A 20000-nucleotide genomic window follows, 5' to 3' on the forward strand; every position below is an offset into this window, starting at 1 on the left:
ATTTCTTACACAACTGCAGTCTTGAATTCACATATAAAGGAATGCTCAGACTGGAGGGTTAGTGACTGACGTGTGTGTGTGTGTGTGTGTGTGTGTGTAAGATGCATCATATGAGGGCAGTACAGTGATTACCATCCTCTCAGAGCATGTAGTGTAGCTCCGCGAGCCGTCAGCTCCGTCCTAGTGTCCTCCACATCCCTGCAGATCCTCCTCCTCTCGCCACCTCCATCATAGATCAGCGCCTGATACAAAGAAAACATCACTTATGGGGACCGAGAGACCCCTGTGCACAAACTGCAAACAGGTCCAAATCTGCTCACAGGCACAAACACACAGAGAGGAACAGAGGAGAGTGTGTCTGAGCTACACACGACACCACATCACTCCAGCACTGTAAACTAGGCTTCTCTTACTCTACTGTCATCCTGTTTCTAGTCCAAACATCTAAAAGCTCTTCCATCTAAATGCATTTCCAGACCAATAAGAAATGTTGTCTTGTTTTCAGAAATAATGTGCAGAAATTCAGTGAGTTTCTTCTTTAAAACAAGTCAAATAGTTATAGTTAGGGCACAGTGTAAGAGCCTAAAGAGGGTACGAGAGCTGCACTTACTGCTGTAGGTCTGGGGTTGATCTTTCCCAACACCCTGTTCCTCTCCTATGAGGACACACAGACAGAACAATCAGCTCGTCTACACGTCTATAAGCCAATCTCAAACCAGACTAGTCATCTGACTCTGCTCACCGTGACCCCTGTGTTGGCTCCACTGTGACAAACAATGGGTTTGGTGTCGTCATCAGCAGACGGCATCAGTCTGGATTTCATGTACTGATAGAAGGGTGTATTGGCACTCTTTCCAACATCCCCGTCCAGCTCCTGCTGCTCTCTGTCTGTACTGTGATCATCAGACGGGTCAGTGATCGGCTTGGGGAGGACCTGGAGGATCAGTGGTGCTCCTGTGTCCTCCGGGTGGATATGATGGTTCAGCAGCATGTCGTCCTGTGGGCTCCGTGTGCAGTCCTCCCTCCTGCAGGTCTCCCCTGATCCTCTGCCCATGCTGGACTGCAGTTTCTCGCTGACGGACTGCAGGAGGGAGAGTATGGCGGCGGCCGGCTGCTCCACGCTCCTCTGCTCCTCCTGGGGCTCCTGGGGGCCCGGGGCCTCCTCACGCACACACTCCTCCTCATATATGGGGGACAGGCAGAAGGGGTACGCTTTAGCCCGGCGCACACTAGGACTGTGCAGAGCTCCCAGGTCATTGACGAACACCACGTCACCCTCGTCCTCCTCACTGATGATGGAGAAGCCCCCGTCCGGCTGCAGGTCTGCATCCAGCAAACGGGGATGTTGATGAACGGCAGCAGATCTGATGAAGGTTTTCAGGGTGTCCAGAGCTGAAACACACACTCCTGTATCTGCAGGGTTCAGATGCTCCTCTGGACTTGGGCTCTGGTCATCGGTGATGCTGCAGCGGACCGCTCGCACCGAGACCCACGGCGGAGACCCAGATTGGTCGGCAGAACACTGGGGTTCAGTCCCGGATGGAAGGACATTCAGATCTGCTGCGGCCTGGGAGTAACATTGGTCCTGCTCATCTGAGCCATTGCGGTCCTGCTCACCTGAGCAACTGGAGTCCTGCTCACCTGAAAAAGGGGCTTCAGGCTCTATGGATTCATGGCTGTGTACGGCTGGTGCTCGGAGTTCTGACACCACACCTGAATCAGAGGTAAAGCTGTGGCTGTCGCTGAGAGTTACACTGAGAGTTTGGCTTTGCTGAAGGCTCTCCTGATCTGCTGATAATGCAGCACCACCTGGAGAGTATCTACAGTTATTGCTCAATACATGCTCTTTGACTGTATCCTGAGATTTATTCACCCTACTCTCTGTACACATGCAAACATCAGCCGTGTGCTTCTCCTGAAAGAGAGACTCCTCTGATGAGGCAGGGCTGTGGAGGCTGATCTCTGCATTATGGCTGTGGACCGTGGATAAATCCTCATCTGATCTGATCTCTGCACAGCCGCTACAGGGAGCAGGGTCCACACTCTTCCCTTCACAGAAAGACTCAATATGGGCCTGATTCTCGCTCAGGAGAGCATTAGCAGAACACACTTCAGATGCTGCACCCACAAAACTCCTGATGTCGGAGTCGGAGCCGGCGATGGACTCGTACCCGGAGGAGGGCAGAGAGCGGCTGCAGTCTCCCAAAGCACAGCTCCCCGCTGGTGGCTCCAGCACAGCAGACACAGCCAGGCCGGCTGGATCCACACCGCACCGCAGCTCTGCATTTGCAGCTCTATTATCCTCCATCAGATCCGACTTTGAGGTAAGTTCACAGCTCAGCAGGACACCTTGCTCAGAATGTTCCATCTCCTGCAGAGCAGAGAGAGCGCTGGTCAAGATGCCGTCCACCATCAGTCTAGACTCCACCCGCAGGAGCTGTTCCTCCACCCCAGACTGCAGCTCCGCCAGCTCGGGATCAGACTCCTGCCGATCATCAGTCCTGTCTGCAACTACACACACCTCCCCACTGTTCTGCTCTGGTCCTGGAGTGGGGGCGGTGTGTGGACGGTGTGTGTTAGTGGCTGAATGTGTGTTTGTGATGTTTGCTGAAACAGTCTCTAGCGCAGCATTCAGATCAAGGTGTTCCTGTTCGGTGTAAACCAGGTGTTTGGGTGGTCTTGGTTCTGCTTGATGGATTCTATAGACTGGTTCTGTCTTTATACAGGTAATGGACCAGTTTGAGTATTCGGGATGAGGGTGTGCTGGAGATTCAACAGTGGGACCCTGGGCTAGTAAAACACCCTGGGTCAACAACACGTCCTCAATCTGCTGTGTCCATGGAGGAGAGCTCTGGTTTAGGTCAGTGCTCATGGTGTTTACAGTGAAACAGCAGGTCTGCTCGGGGTGTGCAGGCTCATCTCCTTCAGATATGGGGGAATGAAGCTCGATGCTATGCTTCTTCTTTGGTTTTCTTGCTTCCCTCAGGCCTCGGTATGTGCCGTAGGTCACCACAGGGGGACAGGACAGATCATAGCGTCTTTTCTCCTCCAACAGCTCTTTGGCATTGAGGTCTATGGCTTCACTTCTATCTTCAGCAGATCTGTGGAAGGAAAACATGACATAAAGAAGATTAGCTACGGCACAGTTCCACACACACACTAGCTCTGTTTCCATGCAAAGATCTGAATTAGACTTATGTGCAAAACTTGAATATGGCATAAAACATTTGTCCCTCCACTGAGTCTAAATAAACTGACGCAAATATGAGGCAGAGGAATGTACTTTAGGGATTCTCCACTGTGGTGTTTGTTCTCTAATAAATGAGCTGCACCTCAGAAGACCACGACTAAACTCAATGGACGTGGTGAATGCGGTGGATTTTATAGACGTGAGACAGGAGCGCAGACAGATGCTCAAGACAGTTCTGAAGGGAATAATAATAGAAGAAGAAGAATACTGAAGCACTGTGATGAAGGACTGATGGAGGACTGAGGCCTTTTACAATCAGCACAACAACATTTCACATCTGCTGGACACATGGAGAGCTGCAGACCAACATTAATGACATAAAGACCCTCACACACACATTTATATCTGCAGACCAACATTAATGACATAAAGACCCTCACACACACACATTTATATCTGCAGAGCAACATTAATGACACAAAGACCCTCACACACACACACATTTATATCTGCAGAGCAACATTAATGACACAAAGACCCTCACACACACACATTTATATCTGCAGACCAACATTAATGACACAAAGACCCTCACACACACACACATTTATATCTGCAGAGCAACATTAATGACACAAAGACCCTCACACACACACATTTATATCTGCAGACCAACATTAATGACACAAAGACCCTCACACACACACACATTTATATCTGCAGAGCAACATTAATGACACAAAGACCCTCACACACACACACACACACACACACACACATTTATATCTGCAGAGCAACATTAATGACACAAAGACCCTCACACACACACATTTATATCTGCAGAGCAACATTAATGACACAAAGACCCTCACACACACACACACACACACACACACACACACACACACACACACACACACATTTATATCTGCAGAGCAACATTAATGACACAAAGACCCTCACACACACATTTACATATGCAGACCAACATTAATGACACAAAGACCCTCACACACACACACACACACACACACACACACACACACACACACATTTATATCTGTCAGATCAGCAGAAACTACAGTGCTGAAGCGCAGCTGATTACTGTAGTTTAGGAGCATTTTTCCTTATCAGATAAAAGCTTTCCTACTATTGTGTCCTTCTTTTATGCGCTCTTTCAAAGACGTTGTGCCTCTTGGTGTTTCTAGTAAGCAGTGCTTCATGCTATATTCCACAATGCACATATAATTGTTGTGCTGATCATTCAAGTAATCAGTCACGTCTGAAGTGAAAGCATAATTAGTGTATGATGTCTTCAAGTGACAGCAGCCCCATTAAACACTGCTCATGTTCATGTCAAACACTGTAAATCCCCGTTATGACCCTTTAATGCACATGCTCATGACATCTGAGGAGCTCTTTGTGTTGCTGTCACATGAAAGCAAACTGGAAGTAATCGACCTTCTCTTTATAGTCATTAGCAGCATTTACACAGAAGCAGCCGCAGCACAGACATCATCACCTCATCTGGAGTCACGTTCACTTGATTTAAAAGAGCGTTTAAACAACCAACATTCAATCAATGTGCTGTAGAAAACACACAAACATGTCAAACTATTTCAAATGAAAGAAAAGGAAGTGTGTGTGTGTGTGTGTGTGTGTGTGTTTGAGCTGTGAATGTCACACAGATAATGTTCTCCAGCTCTCTGAAACTGACCCTTTCAGGCTTTGACCCTAATTGTGGTGTTTTGGTGTCTGTCGCTTTAAATGCAAATGAGATTGTGCTCTTTTCAGAAGAGGGCGGAGCTACAGATGCCTGTGTGTCAGCATAGCGTCAGATGTAAAACAGCAGTGTGTGTGTTGTCAGGTGTGCATGTGTGCTTCAGTGTGAGTGTGTGCTTCATGCTTCTGTCAGTCTATGTCGCTCCTGTTGATCTAGAACTCCACATCTATAATCCTCTTAGTCTATGCTGACATTCTCTTCAGCAGACGGCTGCTTCTCACTCAGGGCTGCTGTTTATGCTAATGAGATGGAGAGATGATGGGCACTAGTGGGCGGGGCTTTTCCCCTCTGATGACACGTACAAAAGGAGAATGTCAAAGTGTTTCTGCAAGTCTGATTATAATAAACACAATCCATGTTCACCATTAGAGGCTGGAGATATTCACACACTGCTGACACACACACACACACACACACACAACTGGGTTCAAACCTCTTATTAAAGCCAATTCTGCATAAGAGATGCCCTTAATCATAATAGTTTAATAAAAACAGTTTTCTGTATTAATAAAAAATAAAGACAATATAAAAGTGAAAGTCAGCTCTTCTATTTCATAATATCAAATATTCCGATTAGGGATGAGTGATACACACAGATGTGAGGATAATATCTGTTTGAGTGTTGTGTTTGGGATGAAGGATTCCTGAGAGCCGTGTAATCATCATATATAATCCTCCATAATGAGGAGCATCAGGGACTGTGTGAAGCAGAAACTCCACCTGAGAAGAGCTCATAAACAGCCGACTGTACAGCGAGAGTCCATCTGAATATTTCCCAGCATGCACTGCAACACTGGCCTCTGAGATATAAATACACACTTCTGAAACACAGGCGTCAGCTCAGCTCAGACGGGGAGAGAATGGTGTGTTTTATTCTTAGACTCAAAGACTGTGATGTGTTTTATGATCAGAGTACAGCGCTGGAGGAGGAGGAGTGTGTGTGTGTGTGTGTGTGTGTGTGTGTTTAATCAGAGCTACATCACCAGCTCACCTTTAACAAACAACACACACACACACACACACACATATATACCGCTTTCATGAGGCGCCACGGGACACTATCTTCAATTGCACACACACAGACACACAACACACACACACACACACACACATACACGCGGTCAGCCTGCAGCTCCACTGAACAGCTCTGTGGTGTATTGGAGCGGAGGCTGAGAGTGCGCCCTCAGTTCCTCATAGACGCTTCTCTAGATGGATGATCAGAGACTCCCGTGACCCTCCAGAAGAGCTGCGCTGGTGTAGCTGTAGACTGCACATGTCCATGTTAAACACTAAACTCAACATCACTGCTGAGTGCCTAACTTATTCACTTTTATTTTCTATATAGCGCCAGTGACGTTTGGCATTAGGTTTCTTTTCCTACATCACAGGTCTGTGTGTGTATGTCAGGACAGACGACAGATTAAAGAGAATGAACAGAGGAACACTTGAGTCAGGGTTTTGGGAATGTCCTGTTGAACATGTAGACAGGATAATCAGGCTGTTTATGGAGCAGGTCTGGCCACAGAGACTCTCACTGCCTACAGAAATCACAAGCTTAGCAAACACATGAGGCCAGAGCACTGCTTTTCATGTCTACATTACAAACTCTGCTCAAATAATGCGCCGACGGGACATTTCTGTGTAGTAAACTCCTTCATAACAATCCTGTGCTGTCAGGACAACACTCGTCCAATCGTTCACTGTCAATAATATTTTACTGTCAATATAATGTGGTCATATTACTGGCTGTGTTATTTATAGATCAATTCAAGAAGAATTACAAAATGTATTTATATTATTGAATAAAATCTTAGATAATTACTACTTAATATATTTGGTTTCAACCCAGAATTAAACAGTTAGGTGCACTCCTAATATATATCTGTGTGTATGTATTAATATATGTGTATATTCCATACACACACATACATATACATACACACACACACACACACACACACACACACACACACACACACATATATACTGCAGGATTAAATGTGCAAACATTCCCACATCCGGGAGAGTTACGGTGTGGAGAAGCCTCAAAGAAGTGTCCCACCCAGACTGCTGATGCCCAGAGTGAAGCATGGAGGGGTCACTGATGGGTTACTTGTGCTAGATGGGTGTTGGTCCACTGCCAATGACTACCCAACCATTCTGGAGGACCATGTGACCTATTGGGTCAAACACTGTATCCTGAAGGTGATGGTGTGTATCAGGATGATAATGCAGCGATACACACAGCAGGACTGGAGACAGAGCGGTCTGATGAACATTACAGTGAAGTTAAACATGTCCCATGGCCTGCACAGTACCCAGACTGAACATTATTGAGCACTTTGGGGTGTTTTGGAGGAGCGAGTCAGGAAAGGTTTTCCTCCAGCAGCATCAGTAATGACCTGAACACTATTCTGAAGAAGAACAGCTCACAATCCCTCTAGACACTGTGCAGGACTCCTGTCTGTCAATCACTACACTGAGGAGGAGGAGCTACAGCAGCTGATGCTGGACTGAGGAGGAGGAGCTACAGCAGCTGATGCTGGACTGAAGAGGAGGAGCTACAGCAACTGATGCTGGACTAAGGAGGAGGAGGAGCTACAGCAGCTGATGCTGGACTGAGGAGGAGGAGCTACAGCAGCTGCAGCTGGACTGAGGAGGAGGAGCTACAGCAGACTGATCCACTACTGCCCTTTAGTTTCACTGTCCAACCCCTGAAGATACACATATATAAATACATACACACACACACACACACACACACCGCTGTAAAGCCGCTGTAAGGAGAGAGCGCTGTCAGATACAGAAGCAGTGTTTACAGCTCAATAAAGTGCTGATATGATCCACAATCAGCAGAGGAGAATCATTCAGTCTAACAGCAGCTTCTGTGTTTGATAAAGCAGAGTGTGTGTGTGTGTGTGTGTGTGTGTGTGTGTGTGTGTGTGTGTGTGCGTGTGTGTGTGTGTGTGAGCCACAACACCATCCTCACATGACTGATGATATCATCAGCAGGCGCCGGGGCACATGGAGGAGCAATGAGGACAGCCAGAGTCAGACAACACACTCCGTCACACACACACACACACACACACACACACTACGTTACACACAAAACACACTCCGTCACACAGAAACAACAGCACACACCGCACAGAGAAACGCCTCATTTACATGTAGATTTGCACGTCATTCATTATTGATTTCTCTTTTAACTGAGGAACGAGTCACACTGACTGCTGGAGGCACACACACACACACACACACTCCTGACAGATACACACACACAGACACACTGCTGTATATGTGGTTTAGGGGCTCAGAAAACACTCCTTCATCTGATTTCTGCTTATTTTCATTACAGAATGAGGGCAGTGTCCTCATAAACCTCATCAAGCACATTTACTGGGTTACACCCATGATATTAAACAGATTAGCGTCCTCATAAACCATATATCAAGCACACACACACACACACACACACACACACACGCGCGCGCGCGCGCACCGGCGTCTGATAAGGCAGATGACTCACTGTGTGTGTGTGCGCAGTGACCGGCCCCCAGGTGGCTCCGCGGCACTGCTGGAAGTGTGTGAGCACGCTGTCCGGCTGGTCTGGAGCAGGAGTGTGTGCGCAGGGGGCGCTGTGGGGGCGCGGGGGGCTGCGGAGACGCCCTCATGCCCTCCGGTGCTGCCAGAACACTGAAACACACAAAGCAGAGCCGTCTGCAGCAGCCGGAAACACACACCCCTCTTTATATCTGTGTGCGTGTGTGTGTGTCTCTCGCTCCTCCTCCTCCAGCACACACACACACACACACACACACACAAACCCTTAACCCCTTCACTCCCGAACACCACTGATTCAACAGCAAAGCAGATACAGAGTATATAGACAGGAAACCACAGCACAGAGCACACAGAGAGGACCATGAGGGGATACACACACATTAGAATATTACATATAATATTGATATTATTATTATAGATACTATATAGATAGTGTAACAAGGCTATAGACAGAGGGGGAGATAAACAACAGCAGAAGGGCACATGGAAACGAAATACACATGAATGCAGAACATTACACAGGCCACAGGTTTGATCAGTTTGGTTGTGATTGATCCGCTTGTGTGTGTTGTGATCGTCTGTGTGTGTTGTGATCGTCTGTGTGTGCTGTGATCGTCTGTGTGAGCTGTGATCGTCTGTGTGTGTTGTGATCGTCTGTGTGTGATGTGATTGTCTGTGTGTGCTGTGATCGTCTGTGTGTGCTGTGATCGTCTGTGTGTGCTGTGATCGTCTGTGTGTGCTGTGATCGTCTGTGTGTGCTGTGATCGTCTGCGTGTGTTGTGATCGTCTGCGTGTGTTGTGATCGTCTGCGTGTGCTGTGATCGTCTGTGTGTGTTGTGATCGTCTGTGTGTGCTGTGATCGTCTGTGTGTGCTGTGATCGTCTGTGTGTGTTGTGATCGTCTGTGTGTGCTGTGATCGTCTGTGTGTGCTGTGATCGTCTGTGTGTGCTGTGATCGTCTGTGTGTGCTGTGATCGTCTGTGTGTGTTGTGATCGTCTGTGTGTGATGTGATTGTCTGTGTGTGCTGTGATCGTCTGTGTGTGCTGTGATCGTCTGTGTGTGCTGTGATCGTCTGTGTGTGCTGTGATCGTCTGTGTGTGCTGTGATCGTCTGCGTGTGTTGTGATCGTCTGCGTGTGTTGTGATCGTCTGTGTGTGCTGTGATCGTCTGTGTGTGTTGTGATCGTCTGTGTGTGCTGTGATCGTCTGTGTGTGCTGTGATCGTCTGTGTGTGTTGTGATCGTCTGTGTGTGCTGTGATCGTCTGTGTGTTGTGATCGTCTGTGTGTGCTGTGATCGTCTGTGTGTGCTGTGATCGTCTGTGTGAGCTGTGATCGTCTGTGTGTGCTGTGATCGTCTGTGTGTGTTGTGATCGTCTGTGTGTGATGTGATCGTCTGTGTGTGATGTGATCGTCTGTGTGTGCTGTGATCGTCTGTGTGTGTTGTGATCGTCTGTGTGTGCTGTGATCGTCTGTGTGTTGTGATCGTCTGTGTGAGCTGTGATCGTCTGTGTGTGCTGTGATCGTCTGTGTGTGTTGTGATCGTCTGTGTGTGATGTGATCGTCTGTGTGTGATGTGATCGTCTGTGTGTGCTGTGATCGTCTGTGTGTGTTGTGATCGTCTGTGTGTGCTGTGATCGTCTGTGTGTTGTGATCGTCTGTGTGTGCTGTGATCGTCTGTGTGTGCTGTGATCGTCTGTGTGAGCTGTGATCGTCTGTGTGTGTTGTGATCGTCTGTGTGTTGTGATCGTCTGTGTGTGTTGTGATCGTCTGTGTGTGATGTGATCGTCTGTGTGTGCTGTGATCGTCTGTGTGTGCTGTGATCGTCTGTGTGTGCTGTGATCGTCTGTGTGTGCTGTGATCGTCTGTGTGTGTTGTGATCGTCTGTGTGTGCTGTGATCGTCTGTGTGTGCTGTGATCGTCTGTGTGTGTTGTGATCGTCTGTGTGTGCTGTGATCGTCTGTGTGTTGTGATCGTCTGTGTGTGCTGTGATCGTCTGTGTGTGCTGTGATCGTCTGTGTGTGCTGTGATCGTCTGTGTGAGCTGTGATCGTCTGTGTGTTGTGATCGTCTGTGTGTGCTGTGATCGTCTGTGTGTGATGTGATCGTCTGTGTGTGTTGTGATCGTCTGTGTGTGATGTGATCGTCTGTGTGTGCTGTGATCGTCTGTGTGTGTTGTGATCGTCTGTGTGTGCTGTGATCGTCTGTGTGTTGTGATCGTCTGTGTGTGCTGTGATCGTCTGTGTGTGCTGTGATCGTCTGTGTGTGCTGTGATCGTCTGTGTGTGTTGTGATCGTCTGTGTGTGTTGTGATCGTCTGTGTGTGCTGTGATCGTCTGTGTGTGTTGTGATCGTCTGTGTGTTGTGATCGTCTGTGTGTGCTGTGATCGTCTGTGTGTGCTGTGATCGTCTGTGTGTGCTGTGATCGTCTGTGTGTTGTGATCGTCTGTGTGTGCTGTGATCGTCTGTGTGTGCTGTGATCGTCTGTGTGTGCTGTGATCGTCTGTGTGTGCTGTGATCGTCTGTGTGTGCTGTGATCGTCTGTGTGTGCTGTGATCGTCTGTGTGTGCTGTGATCGTCTGTGTGTGCTGTGATCGTCTGTGTGTGCTGTGATCGCCTGTGTGTGCTGTGATCGTCTGTGTGTGCTGTGATCGTCTGTGTGTGCTGTGATCGTCTGTGTGTGCTGTGATCGCCTGTGTGTGCTGTGATCGTCTGTGTGTGCTGTGATCGTCTGTGTGCTGTGATCGTCTGTGTGTGCTGTGATCGTCTGTGTGTGCTGTGATCGTCTGTGTGCTGTGATCGTCTGTGTGTGCTGTGATCGTCTGTGTGCTGTGATCGTCTGTGTGTGCTGTGATCGTCTGTGTGTTGTGATCGTCTGTGTGTTGTGATCGTCTGTGTGTTGTGATCGTCTGTGTGTGCTGTGATCGTCTGTGTGTTGTGATCGTCTGTGTGTGTTGTGATCGTCTGTGTGTGCTGTGATCGTCTGTGTGTGCTGTGATCGTCTGTGTGTGCTGTGATCGTCTGTGTGTGCTGTGATCGTCTGTGTGTGCTGTGATCGTCTGTGTGTGCTGTGATCGTCTGTGTGTGCTGTGATCGTCTGTGTGTGCTGTGATCGTCTGTGTGTGCTGTGATCGTCTGCGTGTGCTGTGATCGTCTGCGTGTGCTGTGATCGTCTGTGTGTTGTGATCGTCTGCGTGTGCTGTGATCGTCTGCGTGTGCTGTGATCGTCTGCGTGTGCTGTGATCGTCTGCGTGTGCTGTGATCGTCTGCGTGTGTTGTGATCGTCTGCGTGTGTTGTGATCGTCTGCGTGTGTTGTGATCGTCTGCGTGTGTTGTGATCGTCTGCGTGTGTTGTGATCGTCTGCGTGTGTTGTGATCGTCTGCGTGTGCTGTGATCGTCTGCGTGTGCTGTGATCGTCTGCGTGTGCTGTGATCGTCTGCGTGTGTTGTGATCGTCTGCGTGTGTTGTGATCGTCTGCGTGTGTTGTGATCGTCTGCGTGTGCTGTGATCGTCTGCGTGTGCTGTGATCGTCTGTGTGTGCTGTGATCGTCTGTGTGTGCTGAGATCGTCTGTGTGTTGTGATCGTCTGTGTGTGCTGTGATCGTCTGTGTGTGCTGTGATCGTCTGTGTGTGCTGTGATCGTCTGTGTGTGCTGTGATCGTCTGTGTGTGCTGTGATCGTCTGTGTGTGCTGTGATCGTCTGTGTGTGCTGTGATCGCCTGTGTGTGCTGTGATCGTCTGTGTGTGCTGTGATCGTCTGTGTGTGCTGTGATCGTCTGTGTGTGCTGTGATCGTCTGTGTGTGCTGTGATCGTCTGTGTGTGCTGTGATCGTCTGTGTGTTGTGATCGTCTGTGTGTTGTGATCGTCTGTGTGTGCTGTGATCGTCTGTGTGTTGTGATCATCTGTGTGTGTTGTGATCGTCTGTGTGCTGTGATCGTCTGTGTGTGCTGTGATCGTCTGTGTGTGCTGTGATCGTCTGTGTGTGTTGTGATCGTCTGTGTGTTGTGATCGTCTGTGTGTGCTGTGATCGTCTGTGTGCTGTGATCGTCTGCGTGTGCTGTGATCGTCTGCGTGTGCTGTGATCGTCTGCGTGTGCTGTGATCGTCTGCGTGTGCTGTGATCGTCTGCGTGTGCTGTGATCGTCTGCGTGTGCTGTGATCGTCTGCGTGTGCTGTGATCGTCTGCGTGTGCTGTGATCGTCTGCGTGTGCTGTGATCGTCTGTGTGTGTTGTGATCGTCTGTGTGTGTTGTGATCGTCTGCGTGTGCTGTGATCGTCTGCGTGTGCTGTGATCGTCTGCGTGTGCTGTGATCGTCTGCGTGTGCTGTGATCGTCTGCGTGTGCTGTGATCGTCTGCGTGTGCTGTGATCGTCTGCGTGTGCTGTGATCGTCTGCGTGTGTTGTGATCGTCTGCGTGTGTTGTGATCGTCTGCGTGTGTTGTGATCGTCTGCGTGTGTTGTGATCGTCTGCGTGTGTTGTGATCGTCTGTGTGTGTTGTGATCGTCTGAGTGTGCTGTGATCGTCTGTGTGTGCTGTGATCGTCTGTGTGTGCTGTGATCGTCTGTGTGTGCTGTGATCGTCTGTGTGTGCTGTGATCGTCTGTGTGTCCTGTGATCGTCTGTGTGTGCTGTGATCGTCTGTGTGTGCTGTGATCGTCTGTGTGTGCTGTGATCGTCTGTGTGTGCTGTGATCGTCTGTGTGTGCTGTGATCGTCTGTGTGTGTTGTGATCGTCTGTGTGTGTTGTGATCGTCTGTGTGTGTTGTGATCGTCTGTGTGTGCTGTGATCGTCTGTGTGTGTTGTGATCGTCTGTGTGTGCTGTGATCGTCTGTGTGTGCTGTGATCGTCTGTGTGTGTTGTGATCGTCTGTGTGTGCTGTGATCGTCTGTGTGTGCTGTGATCGTCTGTGTGTGCTGTGATCGTCTGTGTGTGCTGTGATCGTCTGTGTGTGCTGTGATCGTCTGTGTGTGCTGTGATCGTCTGTGTGTGCTGTGATCGTCTGTGTGTGCTGTGATCGTCTGTGTGTGTTGTGATCGTCTGTGTGTGCTGTAATCGTCTGTGTGTGTTGTGATCGTCTGTGTGTGTTGTGATTGTCTGTGTGTGTTGTGATCGTCTGTGTGTGTTGTGATCGTCTGTGTGTGCTGTGATCGTCTGTGTGTGTTGTGATCGTCTGTGTGTGTTGTGTTTCAGCGCAGGGGTCTTCACACAGCGCAGTAACTGAGGTCAGCTTTAGTCTGCACTCTCACATGATCTCTTCTTACCTTCGGAATTATTTCCACACTGTTCGTTTATTCACAGATCAGTCTGCGATATCTACAAGTCACTCGCTCACTGTCCTTCAGTTAGTCCCTAATTTATCAGCGGTCGCCACAGCTGAATGAACCGCCAACTACTCTGGCATATATTTTTTATGCAATTTGCTTTGTTTGCTCATTTTCCCCCTAAGATCTGTCAACATGGAGGAGTTATGGTTTGTCCTTCTTTGCTTGTTATTTCTGTCTTTGTGAGGTTGATTACTGCACGCACACACAGAGGAGATCAAGATAGAGGATTAAAGCACATCACTAACGCTGCTTCAGTCTGTTTCACTACAATCTTCAGGCTTTTTTTTTGGGCAAAATGCTGTTTTCAATCTTCCACAGCTGAACATGTAGTGTGACCAACAGAGGGCGAGCTCAATGATTATGTTTGACGCTCAAACTGACATCATCAGAGAAGCAGCCAATCCAAACACAGAAGCAGATTAATTGTTCACCTGAAGAATATGGATGTGCACTAGCTAAATAAATAAACGCAGCACATTCAGATTTCACACTGACGGACTGTAAGTACTCTGACCAATCAGCAGCTCGACAAACTGTTTTGAGGATGTGTCAAGGCCTTGTTTTAGGGCTCAAAATACAATTTACATATTATCTGTACGAGATTTAAAGAGGCAGTTCACACACAGATTAATACTCTGTCAGGGTTTCCTCATCCTACACTTGGTCCAATCTATTTATTCTTCTTCAATTAAACAATAAAAAAAGATCATTATAAGAATGTTGGAAATCTGTAACCATTGACTACTGTAGGAAAACAATACTACAGAATCCAATAGTCAACAGCAGCAACATTCTTCAAAATATCTTATTTTGAGTTTGACAAATGAGAAAAACTCAAAGCACATGGGAACAAGTGAAGGAGATGATGACAGAACACTGTTTAGGGTGAACTGTGCCTGTGAGATTTTGGCCTGGTCTAACAGTAAAATGTGTTTAAGTTTGAGCCCCTCTGAGAGATAAAATATAACATAATAATACAGTAATAATAATAATCCAAGTACTGGGTTGCAGTTGGAAGGGCATCCACTGTGTAAAACATATGCTGGAATAGTTGGTGGTTCAAAACCCCTGATGAATAAAGGGACTAAGCTGAAGGAAAATGAATGAACAATAAAATATAATATACAGCAGTGATTATATTATATATATTATTGGGTTTGTGTGTGTGTATGTGTGTGTGTGTGTGTGTGTGTGTCAGGTATATTACATATTACCTGTGCTGCTGCTGCTGCTTCAGGTGTTTGATCAACACCATCTTCAGAAACACTGCAGGTAAATGTAAATCCATCAGTCACAGCCTCTCTGACCTCACTGAGGGAAACAAACAACACAGCAATATGCAAAACACCTGTAATGAACACACCTGCAGACATAGACACACCTGCAGACACAGATACACCTGCCTTTTCACCCGTAGATGGAGATCTGATTCCCTCCAGAGAGACACGCCCTGAACACCTCACTGTTACACTATTATCATGACACTATATTCTCTCACTCTATACCATTACATTACACTATATATCACCAATACACTATTACTATCACCACATTACACTATACATCACCAGTACACTATTACTATTACCACATTACACTATATATCACCAGTACACTATTACTATTACCACATTACACTATATATCACCAATACACTATTACTATTACCACATTACACTATACATCACCAATACACTATTACTATTACCACATTACACTATACATCACCAATACACTATTACTATTACCACATTACACTATACATCACCAATACACTATTACTATCACCACATTACACTATACATCACCAATACACTATTACTATTACCACATTACACTATATATCACCAGTACACTATTACTATTACCACATTACACTATATATCACCAGTACACTATTACTATTACCACATTACACTATATATCACCAGTACACTATTACTATTACCACATTACACTATATATCACCAGTACACTATTACTATTACCACATTACACTATATCACCAGTACACTATTACTATTACCACATTACACTATATATCACCAATACACTATTACTATAACCACATTACACTATATCACCAATACACTATTACTATTACTACATTACACTATATATCACCAATACACTATTACTATTACCACATTACACTATATATCACCAGTACACTATTACTATTACCACATTACACTATATATCACCAGTACACTATTACTATTACTACATTACACTATATATCACCAATACACTATTACTACATTACACTATATATCACCAATACACTATTACTACATTACACTATATATCACCAATACACTATTACTATTACCACATTACATTATATATCACCAATACACTATTACTATTACTACATTACACTATATATCACCAATACACTATTACTATTACCACATTACACTATATATCACCAGTACACTATTACTATTACCACATTACACTATATATCACAATACACTATTACTATTACTACATTACACTATATATCACCAGTACACTATTACTATTACCACATTACACTATATATCACCAATACACTATTACTATTACCACATTACACTATATATCACCAATACACTATTACTATTACCACATTACACTATATATCACCAGTACACTATTACTATTACTACATTACACTATATATCACCAATACACTATTACTATTACCACATTACACTATATATCACCAATACACTATTACTATTACTACATTACACTATATATCACCAATACACTATTACTATTACTACATTACACTATATATCACCAATACACTATTACTATTACCACATTACACTATATATCACCAGTACACTATTACTATTACCACATTACACTATATATCACCAATACACTATTACTATTACCACATTACACTATATATCACCAGTACACTATTACTATAACCACATTACACTATATCACCAGTACACTATTACTATTACTACATTACACTATATATCACCAATACACTATTACTACATTACACTATATATCACCAGTACACTATTACTATTACCACATTACACTATATATCACCAGTACACTATTACTATTACCACATTACACTATATATCACCAGTACACTATTACTATTACTACATTACACTATATATCACCAATACACTATTACTACATTACACTATATATCACCAGTACACTATTACTATTACCACATTACACTATATATCACCAATACACTATTACTATTACCACATTACACTATATATCACCAGTACACTATTACTATTACTACATTACACTATATATCACCAATACACTATTACTATTACCACATTACACTATATATCACCAATACACTATTACTATTACTACATTACACTATATATCACCAGTACACTATTACTATTACCACATTACACTATATATCACCAATACACTATTACTATTACCACATTACACTATATATCACCAGTACACTATTACTATTACCACATTACACTATATATCACCAGTACACTATTACTACATTACACTATATATCACCAATACACTATTACTATTACCACATTACACTATATATCACCAGTACACTATTACTATTACCACATTACACTATATATCACCAATACACTATTACTACATTACACTATATATCACCAATACACTATTACTATTACCACATTACACTATATATCACCAATACACTATTACTATTACCACATTACACTATATATCACCAATACACTATTACTATTACTACATTACACTATATATCACCAGTACACTATTACTATTACCACATTACACTATATATCACCAGTACACTATTACTATTACCACATTACACTATATATCACCAATACACTATTACTACATTACACTATATATCACCAGTACACTATTACTATTACCACATTACACTATATATCACCAGTACACTATTACTATTACCACATTACACTATACATCACCAATACACTATTACTATTACCACATTACACTATATATCACCAGTACACTATTACTATTACCACATTACACTATACATCACCAATACACTATTACTATTACCACATTACACTATATATCACCAGTACACTATTACTATTACCACATTACACTATATATCACCAGTACACTATTACTATTACCACATTACACTATATATCACCAATACACTATTACTATTACTACATTGCACTATATATCACCAGTACACTATTACTATTACTACATTACACTATATATCACCAGTACACTATTACTATTACCACATTACACTACATATAACCAATACACTATTACTATAACCACATTACACTATATATCACCAGTACACTATTACTATTACTACATTGCACTATATATCACCAGTACACTATTACTATTACTACATTACACTACATAACCAATACACTATTACTATTACCACATTACACTACTGTATATATCACCAGTACACTATTACTATTACCACATTACACTATATATCACCAGTACACTATTACTATTACCACATTACACTATATATCACCAATACACTATTACTATTACCACATTACACTATATATAACCAATACACTATTACTATTACCACATTACACTATCACCAGTACACTATTACTATTACCACATTACACTATCACCAGTACACTATTACTATTACCACATTACACTATATATATATATCACCAGTACACTATTACTATTACCACATTACACTATATATCACCAGTACACTATTACTATTACTATATTACACTATACATCACCAATACACTATTACTATTACTACATTACACTTTATATCACCAATACACTATTACTATTACCACATTACACTATATATCACCAGTACACTATTACTATTACCACATTACACTATCACCAGTACACTATTACTATTACCACATTACACTATATATATATCACCAGTACACTATTACTATTACCACATTACACTATATATCACCAGTACACTATTACTATTACCACATTACACTATACATCACCAATACACTATTACTATTACTACATTACACTATATATCACCAATACACTATTACTATTACCACATTACACTATATATCACCAGTACACTATTACTATTACCACATTACACTATATATCACCAGTACACTATTACTATTACCACATTACACTATATATCACCAGTACACTATTACTACATTACACTATATATCACCAATACACTATTACTATTACCACATTACACTATATATCACCAGTACACTATTACTATTACCACATTACACTATATATCACCAGTACACTATTACTATTACTACATTACACTATATATCACCAGTAGACTATTACTATTACTACATTACACTATATATCACCAATACACTATTACTATTACTACATTACACTATATATCACCAGTACACTATTACTATTACTACATTACACTATATATCACCAGTACACTATTACTATTACTACATTACACTATATATCACCAATACACTATTACTATTACTACATTACACTATATATCACCAGTACACTATTACTATTACTACATTACACTATATATCACCAGTACACTATTACTATTACCACATTACACTATATATCACAATACACTATTACTATTACCACATTACACTACTGTATATATCACCAGTACACTATTACTATTACCACATTACACTATATATCACCAGTACACTATTACTATTACTACATTACACTATGTATCACCAATACACTATTACTATTACCACATTACACTATATATCACCAATACACTATTACTATTACTACATTACACTATATCACCAGTACACTATTACTATTACTACATTACACTATATATCACCAATACACTATTACTATTACCACATTACACTATATATCACCAATACACTATTACTATTACTACATTACACTATATATCACCAATACACTATTACTACATTACACTATATATCACCAATACACTATTACTACATTACACTATATATCACCAATACACTATTACTATTACCACATTACACTATATATCACCAATACACTATTACTATTACCACATTACACTACTGTATATATCACCAGTACACTATTACTATTACCACATTACACTATATATCACCAATACACTATTACTATTACCACATTACACT

At 43.3% G+C, this 20000-nt stretch overlaps 1 protein-coding gene across 2 annotated transcripts in view; it reads right to left on the minus strand.

The window, feature by feature from the left end:
* Window positions 1–20000, minus strand: part of LOC130236339 (beta/gamma crystallin domain-containing protein 3) — a 26107-nt gene that overhangs the window by 5410 nt on the left and 697 nt on the right. Inside the window, exons 2-6 of one of the 2 annotated variants that reach the window (XM_056467016.1) lie at window positions 15075–15126; window positions 8506–8672; window positions 743–3101; window positions 611–655; window positions 133–242 (exon numbers count right to left, since the gene is read on the minus strand). In XM_056467016.1, coding sequence (XP_056322991.1) covers window positions 133–242; window positions 611–655; window positions 743–3101; window positions 8506–8672; window positions 15075–15126 — 2733 coding nt within the window. Of the gene's footprint in view, window positions 1–132; window positions 243–610; window positions 656–742; window positions 3102–8505; window positions 8673–15074; window positions 15172–20000 lie in introns of both variants that reach the window. The other variant, XM_056467015.1, reaches the window with a different exon arrangement.

The sequence above is a fragment of the Danio aesculapii genome, chromosome 10, assembly GCF_903798145.1.
Source record: "Danio aesculapii chromosome 10, fDanAes4.1, whole genome shotgun sequence".
Taxonomy (NCBI): Eukaryota; Metazoa; Chordata; class Actinopteri; order Cypriniformes; family Danionidae; genus Danio; species Danio aesculapii.